This window comes from Lepidochelys kempii, chromosome 9, assembly GCF_965140265.1.
Source record: "Lepidochelys kempii isolate rLepKem1 chromosome 9, rLepKem1.hap2, whole genome shotgun sequence".
In the NCBI taxonomy this organism is placed as follows: Eukaryota; Metazoa; Chordata; order Testudines; family Cheloniidae; genus Lepidochelys; species Lepidochelys kempii.
In genome coordinates this window covers 44694164-44720363 of record NC_133264.1, presented here as the reverse complement: position 1 = coordinate 44720363, position 26200 = coordinate 44694164, and the positions used below count along the sequence as shown (strand labels likewise).

Sequence of the window (26200 nt, the reverse complement as noted above, 5' to 3'; positions counted from 1 at the left end):
AGGACTTGTGGCATCCAATGAAGTGAGCTGTAGCTCATGAAAGCTTATGCTCAAATAAATTTGTTAGTCTCTAAGGTGCCACAAGTCCTCCTTTTCTTTTTGTGTATTATAAATCTCACCTCACAAATATCAAAGCCCTGTGCAGTATAGTTATATAATGTGTCTGAGTGTGTTGGCAACTATCCAACTCAGCAAAAAACTTGTTTAACAATTCAGTGTGAGCATGGGCTTGCTAAGAGGTTAGCAAAGCATAACTTATACCATCCTGTTTCATACAGAAAGAGGGAGAAATATTAGGGGATAGACTGAACTAAGCATTGTCTAAAATGTCTCTTTCCCCCTTCTTTTAGGGTTGCTAAAGATCCACTCAAACCAGTCGAGTCCCCAGCAGGCTGTGCTGACGGTACCCAGCCAGATCAAACAGCTCAGCGTAAATACAGCATCTGGAGGTGTTCAGACTATACTGATGCCTGTGAACAAAGGTAAATGCAGTGGAGGGCACTAGATGGTGTTTGACATAGCAAAGAGCTCAGCCATTCTTGCCATACAGCAATACAAGGCTTACACACACCCAGGAAGAAAGCATGTAGTGGGTTTCAGTTGTTCCCAAGCTTTCATGTTGCACACACAATATAACTTGCTATCAAGGGTTAATAAAACTATCCACCTAAAACAAGGGTGAAGCACGAGCTGGGAAGAGTATCTAGAAGTATGCAACACATCATTTTTATTCTTTTCCTGTTGTCCTTCAGTGATACAGTCGCTGTCTACCAGCAAAGCGTCTGCTGCAACTGCTGTAACTGCAGCTAGTACGGTTGTACCCATCCCCTCCACAACATCTGTCACTAAAGGTAAAAAAATGAATTTGTCGCTTGTCAATAGCACTCTCAAAGAAACTGATTGTGCCTGAATGAACATGGCTGCCGTATGGAAGTGTTCTGACCCCGTTAGTAAATCCCATTGCCTTTGGTTCTGTTTTCCGCTGTGTCCATCAATTAGGCTGTAATAGGAATAGAATCTAGGGGTTGGAAAAGTGAACAAAGACACTATGCCCACAACATAGTCCATGGGACAGACATGTACAGAAGAGGATAAAAGAACTTAAAGGAGGATACTTTGAAAGGTTCCCATAGGTAGTAAAACTTGCATGGTGCCAACCCACCACTGTGGAAACGTATGCAATGCTACACTATTCATAGCAGTGTGTGTTAATCAAAGCATGAGCACTACCCTAAGAATGGTAATTCAGTGGTGTAATCATTTGGCAGTGCTTCCCAACAACACTAAATGTCAATGACTCTGCCATCCCAGATCTTGCAATTGACAGAAAACCAAGGGATGCTTGCAAGCAGTTCCATTGAAATTGGATCATCCTACACAAAACCCACAAGCTCCTGATGCTGCAGACATGAATATTTCTTACAAGAAGACAACTAAGTGTTTTTGGGTATAGAGTGAAGCTGTATTTCAGTCTCTCTCTCTCCACTGGATGAAGGATGAATGGCCAGCAGGGCAGGGTTGGCTTGTGCTGAAAGTGTAGAATACACACACAAGGTGGGGTTGCATTGCCAGATGTGTGGGGAGAGATCATCCACACATGCAGGTGGACAATATTCCCTGTTCAGTACCGGTCTTTGGAATGTGGATGTGGATATTCCAGGTGGTTTTAATCATTCTTCCCCACCTCCCTCCTGCTCCCAAATAGAGCCGGTCTGATCAAATGCATAGCTCTAGTTTTACTGCACTCTGAGTTTTATCAGGCTTTTCCCAGCTGACTATCAATGACGCTGTCATTTTAAAAATTTGTTCTGTTTTTCTCTGAAGTTAAGATGGAGCCTGATTCAGCGGGACAGAACTGCAACTCTCTGGTCTCCCAAGATGGTCAAGCAGCAGTAAAAACAGAAGAGAGCTCAGAACTTGGAAATTACGTTATCAAGTAATTGTTCTTTCCTGTCTAAAGAGCTATATGGCTTAGTCTTTGGGCAAGTTATAAGACAGTACACAACAGTATCAGAACACTGGCTGAGGAGTCAAGTGATTAAAATCGGACAGCCACCGATACATTCTGTAGCGTACTATAGGTAGTCTGTTGGTTGACATTCATTTTCAGACCTCAGTTACATCCATTTGTGCAGGATATAGTATTAAAATACTTATTTTTATGAATGGTCTTGTACTCGGAACAGCTAAAAATTAAGCTGTTTAATGGTGCTTAATCATTTTTGGGATTTGCTATGAATATAATCTATTCACTCATAATTCCACTGCAATTGCGTGTTCTGATCAATGCTGGGCTATGATCCTTGGAATACAACTGAAAATAATTGGGGAAGTGATAATTTGATCCTCCCTCAATTTCTTTTTCTTTAGTAAACCCTGTTCATGTGTGTTGCCTCTCTCTATGTTTGTCTGGTTGTGAATGTTGTTATTCACATATTGCTGTAATTGTCAAGAGATCTTTCCACATTCTAACTTGGGAGTAGGCCTGGGGATGTGATATCTGATTCCTTGTGTCTTAAAAGCATCTGCACTTCTGATATCTGAATCTGGGGACTTCTTTGTGATGCCATCACAAGTGCTTTTTGGAAGCTCTTCACCCAGAGCTTGACCGGCAAAATAACTTTCTGTAGAAATCCCTGAATGTAGGAGATCTTCCCTCTGCTCACAATCCTGCCAATAACTTACATTTTCCTGTTACCATTTTTTAAAATGTCATAGTACTCTCTACTCTGGTGGAGACTTCCATGGGAATGCTAATATGTCAATCAATCAGAAGCCAATATGCTCTTTAAATTTCACCAGTTGGTCTTAAATAACTTCAAGGAAATTAGGGAAAGGTCATATTTTTTAAAAATATGGTTACTGGTTAAGTTTGTACCTAAACTTCTACATGTTCTGCTACCAATCAGTTGTCATGTCCTAGTGTTTATCAGATGTGCTATTATGTGCCCGATGTTCCCTTGTCTTTCACTGTAATAAAGCAGCGTAGGAAAGGGATATGAGGACCAGCAGCATCAAAGAGTTTGGTGAAGTATAAATCTTGCAATACTGTGAGCACGTTCCTACTGTGAGAACTTACAGAAATAGCGTCTTGCTGTCAGACCTGTTTGACGCAGTGGTGTCATACAGCGACTGTACTGTTAGTAGACATTGCTTAGGCATTACTGCAAGGCCTGTTCCTGAGATTACATCCCAGCAGGATGCAAACCAAAAAGAGACAACGACTGCTTTGAGTCCTGATCCTGGTGGGTGGAACTTTATGCCCACATCGAGAACCCATTCGTTAATTTCAGTGGGGCTGCATATAGGACTAAGGAGCCGTCTATGTGCATACCACTGTAAAATCAGGGACTGGCATGGAAATATTTATTCAAACCAGTGTTGATGTTAACGCATTTTTTCAAGATTTTTTTTAAATTGATAGTGATGTTAGAATCCTGTATATCTGATTTATCTCTTCTAAAAAGTAATTACTCTTCACTGTGGTCTTTCTCTTTGCAGCATAGAACATTTGGAGAATGTCCAGCAACTTTTAACAGCAATAGTGAAGAAAGTTCCATTAATTGCTGAGAAAAGTAAGATCTGTATGAAAACAATCAGTTCGTCGTTCTTATAGCACCAAAGGTGTGCATGGCACTTTGCAGCTGGGAAAATGACACATAATGGAATGAAGTGAGACCACTGCCTCAGAACGCTTACTTTTGGGTTTTGTTGCTTGCAAAATACTTAGGAATCTAAATCAGTCAAATCCTGCCAACAAAACATGGCCTGTTTTTGGCAGTTACTGAGAGCTAGTCTACACTACAGCTGTAAGTTGACCTAAGTTATGCTACTTCAGTGACGTAAATTACTGTAACTGAAGTCAACTTAACTTAGGTCAACTTACTGTGGTGTCTACACCGTGTTGTGTCAATGGGAGATGCTCTCCCGCTGACTTCCCTAACGCTTCTCGGGGAGTTGGCGTACAGAGTCAACGGGAGAGCGCTCTGTCATCAACTTAGTGGGTCTTCACCTTCCCCGCTAAATCGACAGCGCTGCATCAGTCGCAGCACTGCCGATCTAGCCGTAAGTATAGACAAGCCCTAATATTTGTTGTCTTGCCTGTATGAGAGAGACAGGGTAGTTCACACTAGAATATTGGTACGTATCTAACCAATGATGGCAACTTTTAGGCAACCATCAGTCCGTTTCATTTGTCATTGATCAGGAAAAGGTCCTTTTTAATTGCACACCCAAACACCACTCATGATTGGGAAACATACTACTAATGAGGTTTCCCTAGTAATGAATGTACTTCAGTGAGGAGAAGCTGCTGGAGACTGGAAAGGACAGACTGAATAAAATCAGTAACATGAGCAAAATGGTGGTAGTGGGTTGTGCAGTAAAGCTTTCATTGCTTCTTATTTTAGGAGTCCTATATAACACTCATGGGTCTGCTGATAGGGAGTTAATACCCTCCTCCTAAATTTGTGCCAGTAAAAACTTCTTGAGATGTCCTTTGCTTTATTGTTGCATTTTCTATTTTGTGTTTATATTTCTAATTGTTAGCCAAATAAGTGTTTTCAGAAGGAAATTACTTCTGACAATAGCAAAGCACCACTGAACTTCTTCAGTCGCGTTTTGTCTTTTGGGAGTTTAAAATATGGTTGGTCTCACATGTGTCAGCCTAACTTGACAAAGAGAGAGAGTGATGGTACAACTAAGAACGTACGTGCTGTGTGCAGGGAATGCGCCCACTCTTTATAAGAGCATAGAATTCTTTGTGCTGTGGGGACTGCACACAGAGAGCCCATTCTCCCCACCAAGCACAATGTATCCAACGAAAACCTATTTGGGGTTTTCAGAAATTGCCAGCAGCAAAGTAGATTAGATTTCAGAGTTATTAAAATTTAACTCCAGTTTTTTGGCTGTGCTCTCTTTAGGTGAAGATGTCAGTTCTTTCCGTGCCAGTTCGGTGGAACAGTATTACAGCTGGAATATTGGAAAACGAAGGGCAGCTGAGGTAATCCGCTCTTCACATGTTTGATAAGCACTGGGGAAGCTTCTGCATAGGGAAATCTGGAGCTATTCCAAAGTTCTTAGCTATGACAAAAAACACTCTCTGATATATTGGAAATGGAGGCATGTTTCACAATAATTTGCACAGGCTTCTTTCCATGTAGTACCCCAATTTACTGTTACAGAATTAATTAAATGTAAATAACCTTAAAGGTCAATTTTCAGTTGCTTCAACTTAAAATCTTTTTGGAATATTTTTAAATTGCTGGACTGTACAATATAATGCAGTGTTTGTTTAGCCTCCTTCTTAAACATTGTCTCCATATGCCATCATTGCGTGGCATAATATTGTCTCTAATTTCTCCAAATATATTTTCACTATATTCTCAAAAAGAACAGGAGTACTTGTGGCACCTTGGAGACTAACAAATTTATTAGAGCATAAGCTTTCGTGGGCTACAGCCCACTTCATCGGATGCATAGAATGGAACACATAGTAAGAAGATCTATATATACATACAGATAAGTTGGAAGTTGCCATACAAACTGTGAGACGCTAATTAGTTAAGATGAGCTATATAATTAATATTATTCTCCTGCTGATAATAGCTCATCTTAACTAATTAGCCTCTCACAGTTTGTATGGCAACTTCCAACTTATCTGTATGTATATATAGATCTTCTTACGATATGTTCCATTCTATGCATCCGATGAAGTGGGCTGTAGCCCACGAAAGCTTATGCTCTAATAAATTTGTTAGTCTCTGAGGTGCCACAAGTACTCTTGTTCTTTTTGCGGATACAGACTAACACGGCTGCTACTCTGAAACCTGTCACTATATTCTCTATCCCTGCCTGTGCCTTTCTACTATAATTGCTCTGTATCATGTTCGCTCTTTGTAGAAGGACTGAGTGAGTTCTGTTCTCAGGCAGAGCCATTATTGAACTAGATTCTTAATTCATTATGGAGAAATATTTTGCATAATTGTTTTGGAGCTATTTTTATGGTGTTGCAGTTGCATTTTCCTATTGTTTACATAATTTTTCTCCCTTTGTTGCTATGTGAAGGACCTGTGTAGGAAACAGTGCGGCTGACTAGATGCAGCACGGTTCTGGTGCACAGAATTAAACAGGCTGCAAAACAATAGAGATACTTATTTCCCTCTAATGGCTTTCAGTTATTGTGATCATAGGTGTTGCTTATAACAATAGAAGGCTGAAGTTCAGCCAGAAGTGTGATTGATTATGTTGACTATGTTCCTAACTTATCCGCTGTGAGGTAGGGATCTTTCAGTTTGACACAGATGGTGGGAACAGAAACAGAGTTCAAATTACCTGTCCAAGGCTACAGAATGACTCAGGATCAGGACCACCAATCCATGCTCATTCTTTCAGGTCATGCTGCTTTCTGAGGAAGTACCTAGTGTAGTCACAGTCTCCATATTCTTAGGACCCTAAATTACTGCACTTTGCCATGTTCTGGTCTCCTAGAACTCGAATGTAAAACACCTCGGCTAAACAAAGCACTCACTTTGATTTCCCACAGTGGCAACGAGCAATGACAGTGAGAAAAATCCTACAAGAAATCATAGAGAAGCATCCCAGATTTCACAGCATCAGCCCCCTGAAAACCAAGCATGTGGTGCATTGGTGTCGATGCCACGGCTACACTCCGCCTGACCCTGAAGCCCTAAGGAACGAGGAAGATTCAATAGAAGATGTGCTGACTCAAATCGACAGCGAGCCAGGTGAGCATTTGAGGGAGGCCAGCTCCAGTGCCCTTTACCCCCAAAAGACATTGCCTGGTAAACACCCCACATCTCTCTCCCACTTTATTCTCCAGTATATTCCTGAAGCTATTTTCACTCTGTTGGAATTGCAGAAATTAGAGATCAGAAAGGCCTAATAGTACATCTGCCCCTTCCTCCTACCAAACCAAATTGTTCCTTACTGTTTGTTTTCAATGCTCTGTGCAGCCTAGTTGTTGACATTACAGTAGCATAGAGAGGCCCCAACCAATGTCAGGATTCTATTGGACTAGACACTGTACCAGCACAAGGTGAAAGACAGCCCCTTCCCTGAGGAGTTTACGGTCTAAGACAAAGAGTGGGCGAATGCTGGGGTTTCCATCGCTGCCTTGTGGATAGTATTGCACAGCTGAACACATTTCACTGTCAGGAATCTTCTCCCTACAACTTTCCCCTTTCTCCCTACAATCTTCTCCCTACAAAATTTCCCCTTTCTGAATTTCATACCAATCTTTCCTGTGCTGCTCCTTTGTATCACTTTCAAATAATCCCTCTCCTAAAGCTGGATTCCTCCCCGGTCTGATCTCTCAACGATTTTATTGATCTGTGAAAAGACTGATCCTGGGTTGCGCCCCTGGCAGTGTATTGTGCTGGATCGGGTATGCCTGGCTAAGTGCAGCTGAGACCCCTGGCCTCCTGCATGATTAGGCATGTTACAGAAGTGATGTGCTTGTGAAATAAAGGGAGTAGAGACTGAAGGGTCGTCAGATTGATCTTTGCTTTCCGATCACTTCCTGTTGGCCAGCATGATTCTGGGACAGTAGTCTGAGGACATTAGACCTTACTGGTTTTGCCTTCCCGAATGGAGCATGCTTTCCCAACATGGAGTGAGTGAGAGACAGTTAAAGTGGGCCAGGGAAGAAGAAGCAGTCCAAAAATCAGTGAAACAGTAGTCAGTTATTTAACATTAAGAGCAAGGATGCAACCAATGGTGGCAAAACAAATAATGAAATTGAGTGTTAATAAATCTTTATAGTCTTCTTCCCCAGCAGACTGCAAGCATGCATATAGAGCCAGCTCTCTTGGTTTAAAGAAACTCCATGGAGGGTTTAATTTGCCTAATTAGACTGTGTGTCTTTGAAAGGAAATTTGTTCAGAGCATGGGAGGCTGTTCTGCTGCTGGAAAATAAACCCAGGGTGAGAACATGAAACTGGCCTAACTCATGGGAGGCCTGGGGGAGAGGCACTGCTTACACCTACACAAAAATGAGCCTTCCACCTCTCTGCCACCAGGCCGTCCATAACCACGGGATGGCTCCCTAGTGGGACTTAACAGCTTTGATTTTACACCACAAATACCACTTGTGAAGATAAAGTATCAGCTGTCATGGGCACAGGGGTAACTGCACATCTGTCCTTTTCCTGAACTCTGAGCGCAGCCCCTCTGGTGTCAGGCCTCAGGCCTTTACCTCTCTAGCATGGAATTCTGCAGTTATCCCACTCTCAGCCCTGGGGTACAGTACTCTGTGTATCAGCTGTGCTTGCCTGGCAGGTCCAACTGGGATCAGACACCATGGTTCTTCCCTTTGGGAGTCTGTGACCAGTGGTATACAGTGACCAGGACAGCCTTCTCAAAACCAGCGAATTATTTTAACGGTAGGACAAAGCATTAGAGAGAGGGTGTTCAGAGTCCACATGTATCTATCTTACCTCACGGCTTACCATCCCCAATAGTAGCTTGGGCAGGCCTAACTTCTTCAGACACCCCCACAGGGCCTGCATGTCAGTCTAGTCCCCCGGAACAACTCCCTAGCAGCTGCCTCTTCTCTTGAGAGTGAGTCCCTTTTAATCCAGCCAGAGTTCCTTTGCGCTTGTCAGCTCCCAGGTTTTGGTCGTGCTTGTCAAAACCAGTTTGGTAGGCTCAGCAGGAGGTCAAGACAGACTCCTCAGAGAAGGGGTAGTCAATTGGCGAACCACGGGCCAAATCTGGACCAACCGTTGCTTTTGAACAGACCGCAAAAATTTTTTATTTACTTACTCTTACTTTCATTATTATTGTGGTATGAAAAATGTTTCTGTAGAGTCTGGACCTCGACAATACCTTGACCAAGAAATTTGGATCTTGACAAAAAATAATTTGACTATGCCTACCTCAAAGACTGGCTCTGCCATTGTCCTATAACAAACAATCCTCAAGCGTTAGCGGGAGGGGGTTGTTATCTTGAGCAATTCTTCTGCCCATCCTGCTTGTTTTTCCTTACAGCCTGCTGTTCAGCTAAACCAACATATTCATACAGTAAACATCCCAATAACCACGTCAGCGTACAGTATTCATCATTTACTACAGAGTAGCTCCATGGCCGTCACAGAATTTAGCCACTACTGCCTATCTTAGTCACGTAAATATTTGTACTGTGACTCCTGTCTTCGCTCATCAGTAAGGCTGCGTGTCTGTCACAGAGGTCACGGCCCCTGAGAAGATCAGGCAGCCCCGCGGCCCAGCCACACCAGCTGCTGCTGGGACAGTTTGGGTGTGGGAGGGGGCTCAGGGCTGGGGCAGGGGATTGGGGTGTGGGGTGGCGTCTACCTCGGGGGGGGGGGGGGGGAAAGCGGGGTTCCCTGGAAGCGGCCAGCATGTCCCTGCAGCTCCTAGGTGGAGGGGCCAGGGGGTTCTCTGCCCTGCCCCGCCCAGAGGCACTGCCCCCGCAGTTCCCATTGGCTGCAGTTCCTGGCCAATGGGAGCTGCAGAGCCGGAGCTCGTGGCAGGGCAGTACCCGGTGCCCACCTGGCCTTCCCTCCCACTAGGAGCTGCTGGGCCACATGGAGCTGGGTAGGGAGTTTGCCCCTTCCCCCCAAGAGCGACTGCGCCGCCGCCCCCTCCCCCCCCGGCCCAAGTTTAGTTAGTTTTTGTTTACTGCTCGTGACCTGTTCATGTCTTTTACTAAAAATACTTGTGACTAAAACATATCCTTAATCATCAGTAACGTTCATGGAGCTAATAAAAGAGCATGATTGTACTTTTCTATTTCTCACTCTGAAGCAAGTCACAGTTCAGCCAGCTTTGGCATCCACAACTTGATGTTTTGTAAAATTTGTGCTTGTGGAAATAAACATGTTGTGCTTGAGCTGGAAAATGGGGTGGTTCTTCAAGTGCTTGCTCCTGTCGATTCCAATTAGGTGTGTGCACGCCGCATGCACGGCTGTCGGAGAATTTTTACCCTAGCAACACCCGGTGGGTAGGCTGTGGAGCCCCCTGGAGTGGCGCCTTCATGGCGCTTGATATATACCCCAGCCGACCCAGTGCCTCCTCAGTTCCTTCTTACCGCCCGTGACGGTCGTTGGAACTGTGGAGCTCGGCTTTGCTGCTCTCCACTCTCCCTAACGTATTCCTCATAGTTTAATAGTTAATACTTATAGTGGTAGTTATCGTGTTAACAGTTATAGTTGTTAGTGTTAGTGGGGTTGGAGGGTTTTCCCTCTTTCCTGTTCTTCTCTTGGACTCATGCCCAAGGCTCCAGGCTTTAAGCCCTGTGGTTCCTGCTCTAAGCCCATGCCAACAGGCGACCCCCATGACTCTTGCCTGAAGTGTCTGGGGGAATCTCATCAAGCTGAGAAGTGCAGGATCTGTAAAGGGTTTCATCCCCGGACTAAGAAGGAGCGGGACTTCCGTTCTAAGACAGCTCCTCATGGAGGCGGCTCTTAGCCCTCAGTCTCTAGCGGCACGCCAAGATCTGGCACCGAGTGCCTTGGTGCGTAGCTCCCCGGCAGCAGCGGTAGGAATGGCACCACAGTTGGACTCTGATAGAGACCTGTGGCACCAACGTTCCCCAGCACCGCAGCCGACATCATCGGTCCAGCACCGCTCACGCTCTTCTGGCCAGAAGCGGCACCGGAAACCAGAAAAGGCTGACCCACCTCAGCAAGCTCCAGCCTCCCTGGAATCGCCCATGGAGTCACATCCTATAGCAGAGCGCCATGGGGCACAACTAGCGGCTTCAGCACTGTTGAGTCTGGTGTGACTGGACTCCCCGACTCGCAACGTGGTTGAGGTCCAGTTGCCGTCTACTCCAGATACCTTCGCGGCTGCAGGGGATCTGATTGCCATGACAGTGTCGGCATCCCCTCAGTAGACCAAGGCACCGGCACCGGTTCATGTGGCACCGTCCCAGGGCAAACCAGCACTTACCCACCCGCCGGCACCATCGGTCGAGCCACGGCACCGATCCCATTCTCAGAACCATTCCCGCTCCCAACACCGTTCACAGTCTCAGCACCACTCTCCATCACGGCGCCGGCCGTACTTGCGGTGCCACTCCGACTCCCGGCACTAGTCTCGACACCGCTCCAGTCGCTGTCAAGGAGTAGATCCCAGACCCAACACTGCTCTCAACGCCAGTCATCGTCGCGGCCTAGATCCAGATCCCGGCACTGATCCAGGTCCCGGCATCACTCCCCAGCGTGGCAGCACCGCTCTCCATCGTCTCGTCAATGGGACTCGGCGCAGACCCACTCAGCACCACCGTGTCCATCACGTTTCACCTCTCGTTCGTCAGGGTTGGAGACAGAGTCGCACTTGTCAGACTGCCACCATTTGGAACTCAGCCGCCTCGATTCGGGGCTGGATATTGGCAGGCGCAGGAGCAAGGTCCCGCTCAAGGGTCTACTCAATGGCCGTTTTGGACGCCTTGGGCATACCACCAAGCCCAAGGTGATCCATCTGGGGCTTCTCGATCAGCCCCATCCGAGCCGTGAGTACCAGAGGCTACCATGGAGACGGTGGTGTCTTCCCTCCCGGCTTCAGGCCCTTCTCCAACTCCAATTCCTGGTACTGGCACCAAGATCGCTGGCACAGGGCTCTGCAAGAGGCTCCAGATGACCCTCTTCCTCCCGTGGCCGGCTCCTCACCCGATGAGGTGGTGGCGGGCACTGCAGTATCGGGTCCCCCTCCAGTAGACCTCCATGCCCACCAGGACCTCTTGTACAGGATGGCGCAGAATGTGAACCTTCAAGCGGAGGCGGTGATAGAGGTGAAGGACCCTGTGGTCAATATTTTGTCCGCTGAGGCTCCATCTAGGGTGGTCCTACCCCTTGTTTGGACCATCCAGACCACCGCCAGAACAATCTGGCAAATGCTCGCATCCATTCCCTGACTGCTAAGGGAGTGGAGCGGAAATGCTTTGTCCCCTCTAAGGGGGACTATCTCTATACGCATCCACAGCCCTGTCTACTGGTCGTGGCCTCAGTGAATGAAAAGGAGCGGCATGGTCAGCAAGCCCTGGCACCCAAGTCAAAAGAGGCCAAGCACCTTGATCTGTTTGAGTGCAAGGTTTATTCCTCGGGGGGACTTCAGCTCAGGAGTACTAACCAGCAGGCGCTCCTGAGCTGATACAATGTTAACTCTTGGAACTCCATGCTGAAGTTCAAGGAGTTAGTAACTCCGGAGTCCAGAGAGGAGTTTGGGGCTTTGGCAGAAGAGAGCAAAACAGTGGCACGGACCTCATTGCAGGCCTCATTGGACGCCGCGGACTCTGCTGCTTGGACCTTATCTTCACGAATCGCAATGAGGCATATCTCTTGGCTGCAAGCTTCTGGCTTGCCACCTGAGCTTCAGCAAACATTGCAGGACCTCCCCTTTGATGGAGGGGGTCTGTTTTTGGACAAGACCAATTCAAGGCTGCAACGCCTTAAAGACTCAAGTGCTATAATGAGGTCACTGGGCATGCACACACCAGCTACCCAGCAGAAGCCCTTTAAACTTCAGCAGCCTCCACAATGCTCCTATCCCCCTCTTCAGCCGAGGCAGGATTTTTATAGGAGATGGGGGCATAATGGCAGGAGGAAACCCTCCAACCACCAGTCTGGGCAGGACCAGGGCCCGTCCAAACCCTCAACAGGTTCTAAACAAACCTTTTGAAGGGACACCCGAGGACGATGTACCGGACCTCGTTCAGGATCCTACCCCACCCTTCTTGAATCTTTTATCCCGTTTCCACTGCTTGGTCCCTCATAACCACGGACCATTGGGTCCTTTGCACAGTGGAAAGGGGATACTCTCTCCAATTTTCTTCCCTCCCTCTCACAGACACCTTCCTGCTCCCCTGGACAAGTAGTCTATTCTACGCCTTTCCTCCATTCCCCCTTGTGCACAGGGTCTTGCACAAAGTGCGCAGAGACAGGGTGCAAGTGATTCTGGTGGCTCCGGCGTGGCCCAGGCAGCACTGGTACACGATGCTGTTGGAGCTGTCTGTGGATGCCCCAGTCCCATTGCCTCTTCTTCCAGATCTCCTCATCGAGGATCACGGTCACTTCTGTCATCCCGACTCGCGATCGCTCCACCTCACGGCATGGATGCTGCATGGCTGAACCCTTCAGAACTTCTCTGTTCAGAATCTGTGCAGCAGGTATTGATGGGCAGTAGAAAGCCCTCCACTCAAGCCACATCTACAGCTAAGTGGAAGAGGTTTTCATGCTGGTGCACTCAGCACATCGCATCCCCCCTCCAGGCATCTGTGCCTCTCATTTTGGAGCATCTCCTGGACCTAAAGCAGCAGGGCCTGGCAGCATCCTCGGTCAGAGTTCACCTGGCGGCTATCTCGGCTTTTCACCCAGGTGCGAATGGCCACTCTGTCTTTGCCAATCCCATGGTTGGCAGGTTCCTCAAAGGCCTGGACTGTCTCTTCCCACAAGTTCGACAGCCAGTCCCCACATGGGACCTTACCCTGTTCCTCTCCAGACTTATGGGGCCCCCATTCAAGCCGCTGGCCACCTGCTCTCTTCTCTACCTCTCCTGGAAAACGGCTTTCCTGGTCGCTATCACGTCGGGGCTGCGTGTTTCCAAGCTGAGAGCCCTTACCTCGGAACCACCTTACATGATCTTCCATAAAGATAAGGTGCAGCTTTGGCCTCACCTGGCCTATCTTCCCAAGGTTGTATCGGCTTTCCTTATCCGCCAGGACATTTTTCTTCTGGTTTTTTATCCAAAACCGTGCACCAGTCGCCAGGAACAGTGGCTGCACTCCCTCGATGTCCGTAGGACCCTTGCTTTCTACATTGAGCATACAAAGCCCTTCAGGAAGATGACCCAGCTCTTCGTTGCGGTGGCGGACCAGATGAAAGGCTTCCCGGTCTCCTCTCAGCAGATCTCTTTGTGGATCGCATCCTGCATCCACGCTTGCTATGATCTGGCCAGTGTACCGACCCCGCCCCTCACTGCTCAGTCGACAAGGGCCCAGGCTTTGGCAGCGGCATTCCTGGCCCAGGTGTTGATCCATGAGATCTGCAGAATCGTGACTTGGTTCTCGGTACACACTTTCGCTTTGCACTATGCCATTGTCCAGCATGCCAGAGATGATGCGACATTTGGTAGAGGGGTCCTACAATCCATGTTGCTTCACTCCGACCCCACCGCCTAGGTAAGGTTTGGGAGTCACCTAATTGGAATCGATATGAGCAAGCACTGTAAGAAAAAAAAACAGTTACTCACCTTTGTAACTGTTGTTCTTCGAGATGTGTTGCTCATATCCATTCCAAACCCGCCCCCCCTTCTCCTCTGTCAGAGTAGCCGGCAGGAAGGAACTGAGGAGGCGCTGGGTCGGCTGGGGTATGTATCAAGCACCATGAAGGCGCCACTCCAGGGAGCTCCACAGCCTACCCACCGGGTGTTGCTAGGGTAAAAATTCTCCGACAGCCATGCACACGGCGCGCACACACCTAATTTGAATGGATATGAGCAACGCATTTCAAAGAACAGCAGTTACAAAGGTGAATAACCTTTCTTTTTCTTACCACAATCCTATGATGGGGCTTTTTTTGTCCGTTCCACGTGTAATTATGAATTGAGTTCTGTTTGGATGTCTCATTGCTTTCAGAAAATTTGTACATTTTACAGTTACGACAAGTTTGTGACGCTTTTGAGGGTTTATTGGAAGTGTCAGGCTTTTAAGAGGTAGAAGGGCAGTGGGATTAAAGAATGGAATGAAGATATGGATTTTCCCAAAGAGAGAGAGGCAGCTGTGGAACAGTGCGTGACTTCCAATCTCTCCAGACAAATATCAAAGCAGCAGTTGTGAGCAGTGTCGGGTAGGGCTGGAAAGCATCTGATAAGTACAAAAGGAAAGGTCAAAAATGTATGCAACCTTTTCAGTTACTAATGACTGGTTGTTAGGGGGAATAATACATGCAGGAAGGAGACAGGATAGTTCAGAGGAATGGTAATTGTCATCTTTTGGCAGGGCTGTGGCTAGATTCTCATACAGAGAAAATAAAGCTATGCACATTTACACCAATTGAGAATCTGCCCCTCTGTTGTTTTTTTTTAATTAGATCATTACATTTAGCAACATGATTAGTATTCAGAGCTGTGTGCATTTCTATTTCTCAAAGTGGTGAGGGGAGTATCCTCTAGTTTACCAGACTTTTCTACAAAAGAACTGCTGGAAGACTTCTAGTAAATCCACATTAGTCTGGTAATGTTTGAAGTGCAGCCTCTTTAAGTGGCATGATTAGCAGGAACTGGTGAGTGAAAACACTTTGTACTGTAAACTTGCACTTGTTGTCATTAAAGAGAAGAATCTCAGGTAGTATTTGTTCTTTCTTCAGCCTTGTGTTCTTAAGCATGGAGTACCAACATGTGCCCTTTAATTACCTGAATTTCTCACTAGACCTTGGGCATGTATCCATTTTTAAATGCTTTTCCCATCATGTCTTAAGTAAGGCTGAATGCTTCTTTTTTAGAGTGCCCATCTTCTTACACCAGTGGCGAAGAACTCTGCCAAAAACTGGAGGAGCTGCAGCAGTTTCTGAAACAAGAACCAGAGAATGATGAGGAAGTGGATATCCTCAGCTTTACTGAGCCACTGAAAATAAACATTAAGAAGGAACAGGAAGAGAAACAAGAGGAGATGAAATTCTACTTGGCCTCCCTGCCTGCATCAGAGTTTGTGAGGGACATGGCACAGAAGGTATTGAAACATGATTCACAAAGCTAATGAACTGCTACTGAGCTAGTAATTACCTTATATTTATAATAGTGTATTTTATCCAGATGGATCCTGTGGTGCTTAGTTGATGAAGAGCAAGCGATGTATTTCTTCATAGTAGCGGATTGGGGAGAAAGGGGAGATCCTCTGTGTAGCAGCAGGGGAGAAGAGAGAGCTTTTCTCCTTCCAGTCCCATCAGCCAGAGGGGAAGAGGGTAAAACTTTTCCTTCTTGCCAGTATCTGAGCAGAACTCCATATGCAGACCACGTGCAAGTCATGGCCAGCACAAAAGGCAGGACGTTGGGGGCTGAAATAAAACTATTTAATACAGATTCAATCTTCACAACCAGGAGAGGACAGAACGTGAAACTAGTCTAAACCTAGGCTAAATATAGGTACAAATTTAACAAGGGCTGGGGGGCTTTTGCTCCCCAAGTGCCCCCAAATCAAAATTGATTTAACTTTTTCTGCGTTTTAGATATGTCCCCACAGCCATTTGTCTGATCGGGTTTCACCTGCACTGGATATTCAGATCTAAACCCTGAAATTATATTGTACTAAAACTTTACAGTGTTTGTTTTTTCATTGTAACTAGTTATTCCCGAAACACATTGTTCACTGTCATCTTATCCGTCACAAAGCGTTATCTGTTATTGGTTATTTTATTTGACGTTGTAATCTGTCAGATTAAAAATTCTCTCTCTCTCTCATTTTATAGATAGGGATTTCTTTTCAGCCTGTTGAGCTGCACAAGAACGTTTATGCATCAGTAATAGAAGATATGGTTTTAAAGGTAAGCTGTTATCTGACAGCGATTACATGTCTGTAATTGTATTAGACCCAGTAATATAGAGTAATGATCAGTTCAGAAGACTTGCACAGAATCAAGTGTTCAGTCTGTGTGCGTGCGTGTGTTTAAAACCTCCTAACTGTAGTCTGTTGGGAGGGAGACAGTACTATGATCTAGAAACACCTAAACTCTAATCCTCTGATATTTATTCTGACACTGAATCACTCTGTAACCTTGAACATGTCACTTTGAGTTTCCCAATCTGTAAAAAGAAGATACCTACCTACCCTATAGAGATGTTGAGGATTAATTAGTGTTCGAAAGGAGCTAAGTATTTTTTCCCCAAGTATTGCTGTCCCTTTTTCGACTGTGATGTTAGGCCATCTGGATGTTAGGCTGCTGGATACCTGAAATGAGTGGTGGTTCTCCTTCATACAAGAGTATGATACCAGTATATGTCATTTGCAACTTCGGATAAAGCAAAGAATATACTATTTATCACCAAAGCCCTTTAACAACTTGAAACTGGGAAGTCCTAGTGGTATTATATTTAGGGCTCATACAAATCACTTTTAGCAGGGCTTTGTTGGTCTTAGGACAACAGAATCTTTTTCAGGTTGTTGGTACAGTTTATAGTCTATTGGCTGATCAATTGTATAAAAGCTAACTGATTCCGGAGTTTAAAAAAATAAAAACCAAACTTTTGACTGAGCTGCTGCTTATTTATGAAATTGAAGTCAGATAAAAATAATATCCATTGCTTAGTCTTTTCACATGTTGTCCCCTAACACTGCCTTTGTTTTAGGCCACTGAACAACTTGTGAATGATATCCTAAGGCAAGCACTGGCTGTTGGGTACCAGACAGCTCCTCACAACAGGTACAGTGACTGACCTCCTTTTTATCATTTATGCCATTTACACAAAAGTTTTACCTGCTTTAAGAAATGGTTAAAACTTCACATAGTTCATTGTGAGCAATGAACCCTCAGTGTATAGAATCACAGAAATGTAGACCTGGAAGGGATCTTGGGCAGTCAAGTCCAGCCCCCTCGCTGAGGCAGGACCAGTTAAGCCTAGACCATTCCTGACAGGTATTTGTCCAACGTGTTCTTAATGCTCTCCAATGATGAGGATTCCACAACCTCCCTTGGAAGCCTTTTCCAGAGCTTAACTATCCTTACAGTTAGGAAGTTGTTTCTAATAGCTAACTTAAATCTCCTTGCTGCAGATTAAGCCCATTACATCTTGTCCTACCTTCAGTGGACATGGAGAACATTTGATCACTATCCTCTGTATATCAGCCCTTAACATATTTTAAGGCTGTCATCAGGTCCCGCCTCAGTCTTCTTTTCGCAAGACTAAACCTGACTAGTTTAGTTTTTGTTTTTTAATTTTCTCAAAGGTCAGATTTTCTAAACCCTTTATCGTTTTTGTTGCTCTCCTCTAAACTCTTTCCAATTAGTCCCCATCTTTCCTGAAGTGTGGTGCCCAGAATTGGACATACTCCAGCTGAGACCTCATCAGTGCCAAATATAGCGGGATAGTTACCTGCTATGTCTTACATATTACATTCCTGTTAACATACCCCAGAATGATATTCACTTTTTGTGCAACTGCATCGCACTGTTGATTCATTCAATTTGTGATCTACTATAACTTCAAGTTCCTTTTCAGCAATCCAGCTGTCTCGGAGATCATTGCTAACTGTTCCGAGATTGCTTCAGCTAGTTCCTTCAGTACCCTGGATTAATTTCTTCAGGCCCTGCCAACTTGAATACATCTAACTTATCTAAATATTCTTTAACCTGTTCTTTCCCTATTTTGACTTGTGTTCCTTCTTCTATGCTATTAATATTAATTGTGTTGAGTAACAGGTCACCATTAAGCTTTTTAGACTGAAGTAAAATAGGCATGAAATACCTCATCCTTCTTGATGTCATCACTTATTAGCTCTCCTTCCCCGCTACGTAGAGGACCTACACTTTCCTTTGTCTTATAGCATGCACACTTTTGGTCTTTGCAGGATGTCTGTTACCTTTCTTAAATTGTTTATAATTTTATTTTATTGTTACTACAAGAATTACTGAACAAAAATCTTCACTCCGTTGCTGGCTTGTGTAAGGGGTCCCACTTTCATTGAAGGCTGTCTTCCTTTAAAGATGACCAGAACACATGAGGGTGTAAAGTTATTGGTCGCCTGAAAACTAACTTTAAAGTGATCAGCTTGGACTGTAAGTGTGGGCCCAGTATTTTCACCAGAAGAACTTCAGTTTTACAACTGTTTGCATTCCATTCTTATGATTCCTGGGCTGGCAGGGGCTCGAGTTTTCTGTAGAAGCAGCAAACTCATCCTCAGTCAGTCAGGGAGGGAGAATTAGCGAAGTGCTACTTTTCGCCCTTGAGCAAGTGAGGGGCCATGCAAGGACTTACAGATGAAAATTAAGGGGGAGGCGGCTGTCTTCAGGATTCTGGGATGGATGTGGAATATTTGATCTACCCTGATCAAAACAAGTTGCCCTACAAATGACCTGCCAGTGGCCTGACAAGACCCCAGTAGCCTATGTAGTAGCACGGGAATCAAGTAGTTCTTACAGTAACTCCTGATCCAAATACTATTCTCCTTTTGTTTAGTTGATTTAGGGAGTTCTTCGCCCTGTCTTCATAGTGTTCTAGCAGAACTTGAAATTAAAAAAAAAAAAAAAAAAACCCTTAGTGTTTAATATGTGCAAGCAAATGGCTTAATTAAAATACTGCCTGTTCCACAAAACTGATACTTCAGCACTTCCCTTTAATTTTCGTATGCTTATGCCCAAGGAGTATTCCTCCAAATTTTCTGATTAGCATATATTTTGTGCTAGGGCATTTTAATACATTTTCTCTGAAGCTGTAACACTATTATCCTTTTTTGGCTTTTTCCCCCCATTAGTAAATTTATTGGCCTGGCACTTCAGAGTCAGTTGGCTTTTTGCATACTGTAATAGTTTCTTTGATTCGTTCTCTGCAGGATTCCAAGAGAGATCACGGTGATGAATATTCACCAAGCCATCTGCAATATTCCCTTTCTTGATTTCCTCACAAACAAACATATGAGGATATTAAATGAAGAACAGTGAAATAACCTGAAGATGCTGTAGTAACAATGGATTGAAGAGTGAAGTATTTAATGACAATTCCACTGTCTCTGTGGGACGCTATTATATACATTTTAAAATGTTGGGCTATTAGATCGTTACCTCCAATTAAAGATGCACCTTAATGCAACAAAATGATGCTCTGTTCCAAATCAAGTTGTTAGATTGCAGTGTTGTTTAGTCAGTAAGTGGATGAGCAGACTTCGTCAGTTTGCATTCAGTTGCTAGCTGAAAAAGACTTGGCAGCGAAATAAGCCTTCTCCAACTGATGACTGGATAGCTTGCTGAGGTGATCCATTTTTAAGATGGAGATGATTCTTTGGCACTTCAGCTGCCTTTGAGGCAATCCGCAGACCAGTACAGGTTTTGCTCTGAGCTGGGGGGCCATTGGAGACCATTTTCCCGAGGTACTGCAAATACATGCAAAGCAATAGGCAGCTTTGGAAGCTGGTTTGTTTGGAGGCTGATGTTGTGGTGAGCGATTTGTGAAGATATAGTTGAACACCGTGAACGTGGCTTCTGTTACATAGCAGGATCAACCATACAGCTAACTGTACGGTAACAAATATTTCCTTCCTTTAGGAGGGACTGAGTGAGCACCTCAGACATCCCAGTGATGGTAGGTTGGGGGCATGGCCAAGATGAATAACTAACGTCAAATTTAAAGAGACTAACTGAGCATGTGATCTATGTGAGGGGAAAAGTAAAGTGACTTGGATGCATGGTTCATTTTACAGAGAACTCTGTGTCAAGATTTCTGGGCATTGATTGGCGAGATCCTTTGCTTTCCTAGCAAGTATTGACCTTTGGTGCTGGAAGAATCCTAGTTAGTGAGCTGGAGAGCAAGCCACTAGCTCTGTAATACTTGTTTAAATCTTTGGAGAACATTAGTCGATGATCAGCACAGATTGTGAGGAACTGACAGCAACAGAGCTTTGGTTTAAACTCTGTATAGCAGAAAGATGCCCAGTAGGATTGGGGAAAACATGGGTACTTTGGACATGGGAGCATCTGATACCATGGCTGTGGATAGAACTTTTACTTCCGGTCCCACCACTCATGTACATTAGGTATTACCATGTTCTCCTTCTTGTGAATGCCACATCTGATGGGCACACCTGCAGCCTTGTGAATGCTAATTGTCGTAAGAAGGTCTAACTGGGAATATAAAAATCTTCCCAGTATGTATTTGGCAATATTGTAAACATACTGTCAAGGTTGAAGGGTCCAAAATTTGACTATTACTTTACCAAGCTTTCAAAGTCCTTGTCTTTTTGAGGCAGTACCACATAATAGATTGAATGAGGGCCTGGGAGCTGGGGACTCCTGAGTTCTGGTCCCACCTGGGTCACTGATTTGCTGCTTGGGCTGGAGGAAGTTGTGTCACTGCTCAGTGCCTCAGTTTCCCCATGTTCAAAATTAGGAATAAGGATATCTATCTCATAGGGGTGTTCTGAGGCCTAATTAATATTTGTGCAGCAATTTCAAATTGTAAAGCATTTTAGAAGTGCTAAATAAGCTTATTTAGTTGGGGAACAGGGTGTATTTTAAAACTAATACTTGAGTGCTTTTTTCACTAGAAAGCTTAATAAACTTGATGCCAGGAGCTCTGCAGTTAAACACAACTATGTGCATGATCGAGGGAGAGTGGTTCAGCTGAAAAAAGGTGGTTTCAGACTTTCAAAGAGCAGTTACAAACCAGAATAAAATTAAATTAGTTTTTAAACTACAGACCCTTGACACTGTCCTCCTCAGGCCAGAATTGGCCATTGGTGCCCACTGTGAAGAGAACCTTCGTCTGCAGATAGCCCCATTGAAATCAACAGGACTAGAGTCCAGTACTGCTCCGTTTGCCCTTAACATTGAAAATGGGACTGATGAGAGGGAATTGGAGTTGGGCTCTGAGATGAAGCGCTTTGATGGCATTGGAGGGGATGTTTTAAACACTCTGGAGCCCAACTGTGGAATTCTCACTTGTGCTGGTGAGCACCCAGCAAGATCCGTTGCATGAGAGCGCGCTTGCTGCCTTAGGGACAGCTGCACAGTCCGGCCCTTACTCTACAATAGTCTGAAGTACTCTTGCTGTGGGAACTCTTGCTAGAGCACAGTGGCTGGGCCAGTGCTGAGAGCAGAGAGGAATCAGTTTAATTTAGGAACGTCAGGCCCTATCTTAGTTTCCCAAAGTGCTGTTGCAGCCTGGCAGCCTCTCATCCTTGCTGTTTTATTTGCAGGCTGTAGGGAAGTCAAGCCTCTGGCACCTTTTAGATACTCTTGTACACAATTTCTAAGTTAGGGAAGAAGATTTTATGCAGCCTGGGATGGGACGACAGAGCCTATGTGGCAGTTGGCCTTTTGGGCAGCCAGTGCACTGGTGTTCTGGAGTGACACATGCACTTCCATCCCTTAGTACTAAATTATTCATTGGTTGCCTGGTTTTCAAAAGTGCCGAGCACCCAGCACCTCCTATGGATTTAGGAGCCCATCTTTGGGCACCTGCCATTCAAAGTCTTGCCCCCAACTGCTTGAGCCACATGATCTTTCTGTAACACTAGAGAACGAAGTGTTCAGCATTTGAGTTCTAAAATGGCCCCTAAACCAAGGCATCTATTCTATAGTAGTCTGAAGGAGCTACGATTGAGTCTCTTGATTCATTTCTGAGCAAACCCAGGTTAATATAGTTACCCCTAGGAGAATAATCCAACGTGAAATTTGCTAAGAACAAATTATCCATTGAAACCAAAAGCAGCTACCAGTAATAACATTCGTTTAGTCCTCCAAATGTAGGACATTTTTGCAAAAAGATCTTTGAATTTTCAAGAGTGGTGGGATAGACATTTCTTCTTGAGAAGATAATCTGTTCCATAAGAACTGAAGGGAAGAAAGTTGTGTCACAACAAGGGGAAGGCTGTAAAAATTGGTAAACCAAGTTAAGTGTGGAAGAAATTGGAATATTTCTAAATATTCCCCTATATTCTCTGTGACTTTTTTAAAGAGTCTTAATGTCAGTCAAAGATCTCCTTACAAACATTGTCCATATTTGAAATGTTGAGTGTTTAAATCCTTCACATTCTGTATTATAATGTAAAATTGTGTAATATACATAAGTTTACAATAAATTCTTTTATTAGTTGTGATGACATTGTCTGACTTTCACCTATTACCCAAATACAGTTTTTCTAAACTGTCATTCTGCAGCATACACCATTGCACTGCATGTGTCACATAAAACAGGTGTGCAAAAAGAAACAAACTCCTTTGTGCCTGAAGCAAAACTGGAATTTTATCTTCTGTTGGTTCTGCAGAAAACTTGACAGTTCTTTAAATGTGTCCAAAGCAAAAGGTAGCTTTGCCTTTGAGGTTTTTTTATGGTTTATTATGAACATTTCGTTCTTTTGAAAGAGGGAGCCAGGAACTGAGCAAAAAAGTTTAATCTACCCCGTGGAAGGTTTAAGCTACCCTTCATGTGCCCGTGCAAACAGCAGCAGATTTATTTGCCCTTAGAAATGAGTGAAAGTTGAAAGGTAAGGGAAGAAATCAAACTGGCTTTGAGCAGGGTGTTAATTTTCTTGACAGGAACGGTAAAAATTATCAATCATCATGTAGCTCAGAAGATGAGAGCCTTGTACTGTCTTTCAGAATACTGAAGTCCTGATTCTCATTTATAGTAGGGTCTTTAGTGTAAATGAGAATCAGGCCCTGGAAGACTAACCAACAAATGGACAAAATTGTCAGGTTACCAATCTCCGTTATTAACACCCTAGAAATATTTTTGCTAAAGCCTTCCCTCATGCTGATTGACACATTTATAAACATATTTATAGGAAATAAATATTTCAGTTGCAGAAGATGGAAAATGCATTCATAGAGAACACTTACCACATGTGTGTATTTATCATGTTTTTCTAATTTTCTATTATTACCATCCCTTCCAGTAAAGAAGGTATTTCCCAAACAGCCATCTGGCTGCAATTGTATGTGATGTTCACAGCATACTGTGAATATCCCAGGTGGCAGGGGCCTGACATTGCTATGGAATCGTTACACTGACTTCTAATTGATGCTTTACCCCAACCCCTTAAAGTGACTGTGGTGCTTGCAAAAGGTGCTAGATTGCTAGCCCTTGAGAAATAAGTTCTTTGTTTTGGTACAGAACAGGTACAGCAAGGCACCAGCAGTGAGCGTATCCCAGTGTGCCTCCTTCCTGATCACCTCCAAACACAGGCAATTCAGTTCCTCTGGCCATTCAGTTCTTGCCATTTGTGCTGTGAAAGCAAACAAACCTCCACTTAGACAGAGATTTGCACTAAAACCATGAACTGGACTGATCCCATTAACTTACCTGACAGTGATGGCCTATATGAAGAAAATATGAACTGTTAACCTAATATGCCCCATATCCTGTTGCCAGTCAAATGAGAAATTCTCATACAATACACAGGGAAATTAATTTATAAGGAAACTTTTTTACATCAAAGATCACTAAAATGTTACTCAGCTTTTTAGTTGATCAGATCAAGTTACCAGAGTTCACTCAAACAACTGAACACGCAAGAAAGTCTATTCAGACATGCAGAAGTGCAAATGTTCCTCGCTTCCCAACTAGAGCAGTGGAGACAGTGTTGCAAAATGGACATACACCTCTCAGCCTCCAGACAGGTTGGGTGACAAGCCAGCAGAATGTGGAACACCTGTGCTTCATTCATTGCACATCATGCTTATAGGACACGGATTATAATAGGTCATAACTATAAAGTCTGTTTTTAAGGGATATTGTGTGACTCAAATAAACCACTCTTACAATAGGATTCACAGAGAGAAAAGACCATCGCTGGTTTTATAGTTAAAGACTTGATCATCTGAATATTGTGGCATAATATGTAACCCCTCTCCTGCATCACTCCTCTCACAACCAGCGCTCTTTATCTTCTCCTGCTCTCCCCTGCTTCCACCTTGTCCCCCTTACTGCTCCCACCCTTTCCTCTGCCCTTTTGTCCACCTCCTCTCAAAACCAGCTGTTGACCCCATGCAACCCCGAGATAAGTGCAGAGAATATAGCACTGCAGAGGGCTCCCCGCCGGTGGAGTCCTGCCTGGTCAGCTATCCTGAATGACCAGAGTCCCCTGCAACCCCTCTGTGCGTCCTAGGGGCTCCTTCAAGTTCTTCCTTCAATAAAGCGTAGTTTACTATTCTTAGGCCTGAGTATCCTCCTTTCGCTGGTATCTTCCCCACCACCGCCGCAGGCACAATTGGTGTCACGAACAGGATACCAGCGGAGGGATGCCTCTTAGGGGAAGGAAGGATTATGGGGAGGGAGAGAGCCGCATCCCCGGGTGGCCCTCTATGGGATGGTGGGCATCGGTGGCTCGCAAGCTGGCGGAATTGGTTGCCCCTGCTGCATGGCCGGAGCTCGAGCAGGAGCCGGGGGTTACCCCAGTTAGGCTGGAGGAACTGATATCCAAGCTCCGGCTGGACAAAGTAGGACCCACGGAGTGAAAAGCAGCGGGGGACCTGGGATGGGTCTTCCTGACTGCTCCGTGCAGTGGGCAAGGCGCTGCTGGTTCAGCGCCAGAGGATAGGAAGATTAGAGGTTGATTTGCAGCAAGCAAACGAGGCCCATTCACTAACCCAAGAAGTCATCGCTAGTACGGCTGAATGGGTCGAGCGGTTAGAGCACCGATACAGTTACGGCGGCTCACATTACGAAAGGGAGGTGGTGGTGAAAGGGAGGACGGCAAGATGTGCGTCCCCTTGCCATATGCGCACTGGTACGCAAAAAAGATTGGGATCCAGAGACCTGGGATGGGAACAGTTGGGAGACAAGCAAGGCGAGTCCCCCGGGAAGGGGGATGGCAGGAAGGCGGGGCTGTACCCACAACTGCCTCCTGTTGTCGAAATACGAGGGACCGCACAGAGAGAACAATCAAATGGTAGGAAGGGATTCTATCCAGGAATTGAAATCCTGAGCTACAGGATTTCATGCAGCATCCCAAGGAACCGCTGCTGGCCTGGCTGCTACTGTTGTGGGACGATGGGGTGGATGCTTTTACTTTTACCCCTGCTGAGTTAGGCAGGATGGGCTCACTCACTACAGACCCCCTTCTTCACAGGAGTCTCAAGATAGGGGCCAGCTCGGAGGCAAATTACCTGTATCCCTCCCTCATGGCACGGTTGACCATGGCTGTTAAAGCTAGCTGGAGCTTGCCTGCAGACATGGATGATGGGTTGGAACAGTAGGCCTCCATCCCAGAGGGGGTTAGCCAGCTCCGACAGCTGGGCATGCTCACCGGCATATCGTCCGAGGATTTTGAAGGGCCTGATGTTGTAGAGCTGACCTGTACCATCCGCACCTTGCTTCTGCGGAACGCCGCCCCCCCCCCCCCCCACACACACACACACACACACACCTGATCTTGCCGATGGTTGGGGGGGCCGTAGGGTCAGTGGGAGATGCGGCACAGCTAATGATGCAATTAATGGAAATGGACAGTATGATGAAAACCACAAAGCCGCGGCAGGTGAATGTGAAGCAAAAGGAGAGGGTTAGCCACAATACT

The 26200-nt window shown here is 45.2% G+C and overlaps 1 protein-coding gene across 6 annotated transcripts in view; it reads left to right on the top strand.

Moving 5' to 3' along the window:
• YEATS2 (YEATS domain containing 2) overlaps positions 1-22432 on the top strand; it is a 75631-nt gene extending 53199 nt beyond the window's left edge. For all 6 annotated transcript variants that reach the window (XM_073360070.1, XM_073360067.1, XM_073360069.1 and 3 more), the window contains 10 exons: positions 351-482; positions 753-851; positions 1825-1936; positions 3502-3575; positions 4923-5002; positions 6545-6746; positions 15480-15706; positions 16443-16517; positions 17320-17393; positions 19520-22432. In XM_073360070.1, the coding sequence (XP_073216171.1) occupies positions 351-482; positions 753-851; positions 1825-1936; positions 3502-3575; positions 4923-5002; positions 6545-6746; positions 15480-15706; positions 16443-16517; positions 17320-17393; positions 19520-19628 (1184 nt within the window). In that variant the 3' untranslated portion in view covers positions 19629-22432. The remainder of the gene's footprint in view (positions 1-350; positions 483-752; positions 852-1824; positions 1937-3501; positions 3576-4922; positions 5003-6544; positions 6747-15479; positions 15707-16442; positions 16518-17319; positions 17394-19519) is intronic.
• The last annotated feature ends 3768 nt before the right edge of the window (positions 22433-26200 follow it).